The 7,483-nt window shown below is 33.5% G+C and overlaps 1 protein-coding gene across 4 annotated transcripts; it reads left to right on the forward strand.

Moving 5' to 3' along the window:
* The first annotated feature begins 359 nt into the window (after positions 1-359).
* LOC130960448 (uncharacterized) lies at positions 360-6,574 on the forward strand. Of its 4 annotated transcripts, none has more exons than XR_009079104.1 (13): positions 360-493; positions 569-652; positions 1,029-1,118; positions 1,855-1,932; positions 2,086-2,160; positions 2,611-2,663; positions 3,217-3,367; positions 3,866-3,976; positions 4,163-4,289; positions 4,380-4,477; positions 5,474-5,612; positions 5,790-5,930; positions 6,290-6,454. XR_009079104.1 is itself a non-coding variant. In XM_057885842.1 (13 exons), exons 1-13 carry the CDS (start codon positions 410-412, stop codon positions 6,371-6,373), a joined length of 1,227 nt encoding a protein of 408 aa, XP_057741825.1. In that variant the 5' UTR covers positions 360-409; the 3' UTR covers positions 6,374-6,574. The 4 variants fall into 4 exon arrangements, 3 of the variants coding, with proteins under 3 accessions (XP_057741825.1, XP_057741826.1, XP_057741827.1); XM_057885842.1 differs by having other exon boundaries at positions 5,790-5,842; positions 6,290-6,574; XM_057885843.1 differs by having other exon boundaries at positions 4,383-4,477; positions 5,790-5,842; positions 6,290-6,574.
* Positions 6,575-7,483: the final 909 nt, after the last annotated feature.

Here is a 7,483-nt window from a genome sequence, read left to right on the forward strand (position 1 = left end):
ATCAGTTAACATTTCACATCATTAATTATTGACGAAAATTATAAGTAGAGTAACTGAAAAAAGAATATGATTAATTCGTATTTTTTGAAGGATCAATTTAGTTGACAAAAATTTTTCAAAACCGAACTTAAAAAATATATTATCTTTCAAAGACTAATTTAACTATTAACCATTTCCCCTTTCGTTATTTTTGTGAAATTTATAAATTTTTTTAAATTCTTTTCTCTCTAAGGATTCGGTAGATAGCTTCTGTTCAATTTATTGTAGTTATCAAAATTCAAAACCGATTAAGGAAACGCCACGTGTCCTAAAATGGCCAAAAGTTGATCTTACAAACACAGTGTTGTGGCCAAATGTCATTCAAGCTCATACTCTTTCTGGCGCTACTCGCTTCACTTCTTCCATCGCCATGTCCAACTCTCTCCTTCTTCTTCCTCCTTCTTCCTCTTCTTATTCTCAACCCCATTCACCTCTCACTCTCACTTTCTTTAGTGTACGCCTTTCACTCTCTTCCTTCACACCTTTCTTTTGTTTATTTATTTTTTATTATTTACTTATTGACTTTCAGTCACGGAGGAAGAGACGCCCTTGCAGATATTCCAGAGCGACAATGTGCTCCTCTCATAATTCCCATCCCCCAAACGACGTCGTTGTGCGTCTTCTCTTTCTCTCTTCGAATTTCGATTAAGTTGGACCTATTATTATTATTATTGGCACTGAAATTGAAGGTTTTGATTTTCTCAAGTTAGAATATTATTAGGATCAATTAGTATTATTTAGTACATTTATATATTTATTATAGGAGATTACGTCCTTATTATTACGATTCTCTTAGTACCTATAAATATCTTTTTATATTATATCATTCTAGGCAACTTGAGTAGACAACTTGAACAGACAACTTGAACAGATAACTTGAACAGACAACTTAAATAGATAATTTGATTGCACTCGAATATACACAAATCCCTTTCTCCAGTTTAATCTCTTGTTTCTAACATCTCAGTTTCTTGAATGCAATACTGCAGGTTGGGTGTGGAGCGGCGTCGGTGGATTTCTTGGCTACCGTTGCTTCTTACCCTAACCCTGATGACAAAATCAGAAGCATCAACTTGAAGGTTCTTCTTCTATAGTCTTGACTCTTGAATATTAGTGTTTAGTGTTAAATTTAGCGGTGTAAAAGTTAATTACTATTGTTGATATATTAGTGTATTAACGTACCTATTAATTTACCTTTTTATATGTGTAATAACAACAAATATGATATTAGTCAATATGGTAAGTGTTTTATATACTTTACCTAGAGGTCTTTGATTTAAATCTTAGAAATAACAAAATATTTTTTTTTATGGATTATATTGGATGAATGATATTTTAGGAAAGAAAATTGTGCACTAAACATCTCCTATATCCCCACTAAATATATATAGTATATGACAGTATACAATTGGATATTTCTGATACAGTTTATTAAAATTAAATGCCATCTTGATTTGTAAATTTGGTGAAAGGGTTTTGTCTCCATTGTTGGTTGCCACATTCATTAGGAAGAAGAAAGAAAAATTTTCAAGTGGTTAACACGGTTTTGAACATCTAGATTTTGCCAGTAATGTAACTGAAGTCCCCCAAATTATGGATGCATAGATTGCCTTATTGAAAATGGCGAATCTAAAATTGACTTTGTTATTGTTAATTTTTGGTGCTCCATTGTATGTTATTAGTCTTCTGTTAATTAATTGATGCTCATGAATTGGATGTGATGCACTCATTTTTCTCAGTAATTTTAAGCTCTCTAGGCTGTTAGAAATGAAGAAATTTTGGACTTACTCACAACTATATGTGTTGTTCACTCAGGTTCAAGGAGGTGGAAATGCAGGCAATGCTTTAACTTGTGTTGCTAGATTGGGCCTCAAGCCAAGGATCATCTCCAAAGTAGTTTATTTTTTCCTTTATTCTTTTAGTCAGAAAATAAAAAAGAATCTCTGCATGTTTATCGTTTAAAATCTTTTGACAATTAATGGTTTAAACCCAATGTTGATGCCATTGCGTTCGTGCATATGTTGCATACCTGTTTGGCATCCTTAGGTAGCAGATGATAGTCAAGGCAGGAGCATACTAGATGAGTTACACGCTGATGGTGTAGATGCATCCTTTATTGTGGTAATTTATCTTTAATACTCTTCTGTTTGTAATATCATAAGAGCATGATAACCTCTTAGCATCCATAAGTCTTGAGTTTGATGTTAAAACTTCAGATTTTATAATTCCTTGATGAGATTTTATGGTCATTATCTCCATCATTACTGTTTACCTAGTTATCGATGTATATTTGCAATGATATTGGCGCTCTTGGTTTTCCATCTGTTCTCGCTCCCCCGGACTACTTATAGTTTCCCAAGTTGTCCTCACTTAAATGTGAATGAACAAATAGAAATATAACTGACGAACGTTTATTTGAATAAAATGTTCATCCCCTTCAAGGTAATTTGGAACTTGTTATTTAAAGCAGTAAGTGAGAATGGTGAATTGATATTTAGGAGTTCAAATTGCTTCAGTTGTTTTCTGAGCACTTCTATTATGTATGTGATTGAGTTCCCTTGTTATCTGCAGGTGTCTAAGGAGGGAACTTCACCATTTACATATATTATTGTGGACAATGAAACGTAATAATCTTTGATTTCTTTGTTACATATGATTACCCAATCTTGACTTCTTTTCTGCTGTGTTTTCATGGTACAAAAGAGGGTGGGACAAAAGGCATTACATAGGTGAATCTAATTGACATTCTGGGCAGGATCTGCATGGTTTTGACATAGAACATTATACAGATTATCTTTTTTTTTCTTTTTTTTTTTTTTGCTTCTTGATAAAGAAAAACAAAATGGATTATCTTTTCTTTTTGACATAGAACATTATACATATTATCTTTACTTTTTTGCTTCTTGATAAAGAAAAACAAAATGGATTGATGCAAGCTTTGCACTTACTTTTCTATTTTCTGTCTCTTGCTTGTCTTTGTTTCCATTTTCTCATGTTTATTGTTTATCATCCTTAGGCAGTACATTACCTGGGACTTGTTTCGACTAGCAGACAATATTTATGTTGTCTTATTCTTCATAACAATCATGAGGCGTTCAAGCATTTGCTGCCAGTGACACTGCTAAAAAAATTAATTCTTCCTTCATTTTCATTCATTCTATCTGTACATTTTTTCAGGAAGACCCGTACTTGCATACATACCCCAGGATATCCTCCAATGATACCACAGGATCTTTCTGAATCAAGTCTGTTAACTGCATTGAATGGAGCAAGCATTGCTTACTTTGATGGGAGGTTATATGAAACTGCTCTTGTTGTTGCCCAAGAGGTTATAATCTATATACTTCTCTTGCAGTTCTAATATAAACTCTAAGGACCTATTTGTTTAAAATTTTTGCTGTGGTAATTAGTGTATAGCTAACTCCTATCACAGTTAATGATCCAATATTAAAAGATTATCAACTCATAACATCACTGTCATTAGATTTTACCTCTGATAACACTAAATTATATAACGCAGAAATGTTGCAAAATGATAATATTTAAGGAATTTTAGTTTGCAAGGTCATCAATCGGTAAACTCAAACTATATTTTTATTTTGTTTTCTTCCTATTGTTTTCGATGTTGCTCATGCTAATATTTGTCAACTTTCCTTTAGTCATTGTAGATCCCAAATGCATACTTTTTACTAGAATTGCAAGTTCAACTTAGTGCCTTTTACACGATCCTTTTCTATTATTGTTCTGCTACTAGAAATTAAGGATGGGGATAAGAGAAAAAGCTTCAACAGAAAGTTAAAAAAAAAATTATATTTTTCCAGTGCAGGCAGTTAGGAAGAATATACCCATCTTAGTTGATGCAGAAAGGCCAAGGGAAGGGTTGGATGATCTCCTGAAATTTGCTAATTATGTTGTATGCTCAGCAAAGTTTCCACTAGTAAGTGCATTGTTTTCTCTGAAACCATTATTGTAAGATGTGTATGCTAGAATTTTCTCATTAACCTCATTTGTTTAAATACTTTCTGTTCAATAAATCAATCAAACAAATATTGTGGTGCTAAAATTCTTCTAAGCATCATTATTAAATCCATATATTAATTAATGTACCTCTCTCTGCTGATAGGCATGGACAGGAGCATCAACTATTCCACAAGCACTTGTTTCTATTCTCTTAAGATTGCCCAACATCAGATTTGTGATTGTGACCTTGGGAAAAGATGGTTGCATAATGCTCGAGAGAAATCTTGATGGTACATAGAGATGTTAGCATTTATACTCTTTCTATGCTGTGTTTTTTTTTAGTGTAATCAGGTTTACATGTATCATACCTTCTCTGGTAGTAGCCTCTTCCACAGAAGAAGTGGATATAGACAGCTTAGTGGAGTCACTGAAGACGACAACGAATGAGAGTGTATTACACCCAACCTGTATATCATCGGTAATGCCATTGAAACCTATAACGTTTTGAACCTTTGTTGTGGTTGTTGCAATTGTGGGTCTTGCAGATGTCACGAAGTGCATTGCAGACTTGCAGCTATTGTGGTATGAAAATTGTGTTTTCATATCAAATATAAAAACAAAATGACATTTCAATCACTTGTAACAACCAAAACTCGAGTTACCCACTACTTATATGAAATAGATACAGTTAAGATTGCTAAATAGAGATTCTTTTTCGGTTTTGCTTTTGTGGTCATGGCTTATTATAGGATCAATGCAACTGCATCGGAGCCACAATGGGCCCGTCTCTAGTAATGATTATTGTTTCCATTGCTGCATCACAATTTCATTGTGGTTATTTTTTCTGATTGCATGTCACACTGAATTTGTGATGTGGTTGGTGGTGACTGCTAGCTCAATATTGCAGTTTGCAATTTAGAACACTACTAATTAAATAATAAGCCTTACCTCACTATAATGTCCTTTCTAAGGGCTTCTCCTGTTGTTTCCTTAGGTCTTTTTCTGTCCCTTTTAAAGTGACCTCCAGTTTTAAATTTATCAGCTCAGAAAATGCTGTATAGCATGCTTGAGCCAAGCAATGGCCTCTATTCTTCATTCTTCAGACATTCGTGCTGTTGACATTGTCTCACCCTCTTGAACCAACAGGCCTTCATTTGCTAACTGTTATGATAATAACCTCTGTAACTGTAACTCATTATTTACTTTTCAAATGAAAACCATATCTTTTTGGGCGGGGGAACCTGATACACTGTATAGATTATATAGCAGTATTATTAGCTTGGATGCATTCTAGAGGAAACAGGAAAAAGAAAAAAAAAATGTGAACCTCATATAATAGCTCTGCATTTATAAAGTATTCACAATGACATCAATGAATGCTTGGATCTTTGAAGTTTTAAAGCTCACATTGCAACTTCAGAACTTGACATGGTTATTTGGGTTTTTGGTCTCTTTCCTTTTGCAATTCATGAAGTCAGTGGCAACACTGAAGGCAGAAGGGATAGGGACAGTCAATGGGAGGATATATGTGGGAACAGCCGAGAGCATTCCTCCTTTGGAGCTTATTGACACCACTGGTGCCGGGGATGCATTTATTGGAGCTGTGATATATGGTATTGTACCACCTTTATTCCCTTTACTTCTTATGCCTTTGAAAGATCATGATGTCAACATGCGATTTGACGAACCCTTTCACTCATTGTGTGTTTAAACTTCATGGTCATTGTGTTTGGTTTTTCCTGTGAATGAATTTATGGATGAGATCCATTCTGTTCTTGATTTGCTTTCAGCTATCTGTGCCAACTTTTCGCCAGAGACAATGCTTTCCTTTGCTGCTAATGTGGTATGTTGTAGTCTTGTACTCGAGTAGCAGTCATGTGTGAGTACTGTGCGCGCGCATGTGTGTATACATGATCAAGATTAAAATACAAGTTAGTTGTTAAAGAATTAAAGTGAATATTTGACTTTCAAATAACTTTTATTCTTGATCATATATATAGTTCAATAGCCAAGATTCGCTCCTCTGATAATTAATCACTCTTCTCGGGTGATATGCACATATAATAGGGAGCATATTAAGTGCATGCTTAGTCATTAAAATGGATAAACTGAATCTTGTCTATTAGATCTTATATGAATCGTTAAGATTAAGATTAAAACATCACAAGTCATGTAGCCTTTTTGAATGATATGTGTGACCTTAAGTAACTTGAAAAACATTGAATTTGTTGAACCTAGTTAGGGTTTGGTTAGTTATAAGAGGCTTATTGCATTCTAATGGCGATTTCAGGCAGCTGCCAAGTGTCGAGATTTAGGAGCTCGCAGTGGTCTTCCATATCGTGCTGACCCACGCATAGCTTCCTTCATGCAGTAGATTTTGATCCAGTTATGCTTTTTTCCACAATAAGAGATTTCATCAATGTGTTATTCAATTGAATTGTATATTAGCAGCCCAAAAAGGGATAATTGAAATATTGAATTGTATATTAAGAGAATTGACATTGAATAATTAGCCTTGGCTTGACAATGTTGCCTGCAAGAATCAAGATCTTTAATTTTTAGCAGATTGAGTGGAAATTCTCTGCCTCGTTTAGTTGTTTTAAAGTCATCAATAAATTTAGCGAAAATTAAGCCATTTAGTTTTCAATTTAACTCGATTTGAATACTATCAATGAACTTTTCGTCTTCAATTTTATTATATCTTAAATTTTTTAATATACTAATGGATATTTTATAGTAATATGTATTACTCCCTAATGTTCATAATCATCATAATATATTCTTTAAAGAACAATATATGCATTACTTCCAATAACCCCATAGCCACCCTTTTACATGTTGTCTACTTCCAATAACCCCATAGCCACCCTTTTACATGTTGTCTATAAAGAAACTATTAATCTTGGTCTCTTTTTTCTTTCTTCCAAATATAATATAAAAAAGAAAGCAGGGGAAATGATAAATAATGTCAAAACATGCTTGGCAAATTTAAGATACATTTTATTACTTCAGTGGTTCAAAATTCCAAAGAAAGAAGCAAGAAAATTTTTTTTTGAAAGAGTACTTGCTTTTTCTTATTACCATCCTTCCGGGTTGGTTTCCAGAGATAGCGACAAACAAAATTTATATCACACGAAACAGTGACAGTTTGTTGGGAGATTTTTTTTTTTTGGTAAATTGGGAGATTATTATTTAATAAAGGTAAAAGATAACATACCCATTATGGGTCTTATGAGCTGATCACATTGCCCATGAAGGACATGTTTATGTATTTAGTCAATGACTTGAGATTCTTTAACCTTAGCTTCTGTGAAAGCATGTGTCTGTCTTCATGCTTCACATTTCAACTCTTTCTTGTTTTATCCTTTGTACTTTATGTACTTAGCCACTTAAAACAAATATTCACAGGTGTTACTCCATTTCATATTTTCATTCCCTACGAAAAAAAAAAAAATCACCCTTTGCAAAAAAAAGTGTAAAAAAA

Source organism: Arachis stenosperma, chromosome 2 (assembly GCF_014773155.1).
Source record: "Arachis stenosperma cultivar V10309 chromosome 2, arast.V10309.gnm1.PFL2, whole genome shotgun sequence".
NCBI lineage: Eukaryota > Viridiplantae > Streptophyta > Magnoliopsida > Fabales > Fabaceae > Arachis > Arachis stenosperma.

What these genes read in the sequence shown, in the direction of transcription:
- LOC130960448 (XM_057885842.1), top strand. Translation starts at nt 410, where the DNA reads ATGTCCAACTCTCTCCTTCTTCTTCCTCCTTCTTCCTCTTCTTATTCT. An exon ending in TCACTCTCACTTTCTTTAGT is followed by an intron (nt 494 to 568) that starts GTACGCCTTTCA and finishes ATTGACTTTCAG; the next exon opens with TCACGGAGGAAGAGACGCCC. An exon ending in AGCCAAGGATCATCTCCAAA is followed by an intron (nt 1,933 to 2,085) that starts GTAGTTTATTTT and finishes TGGCATCCTTAG; the next exon opens with GTAGCAGATGATAGTCAAGG.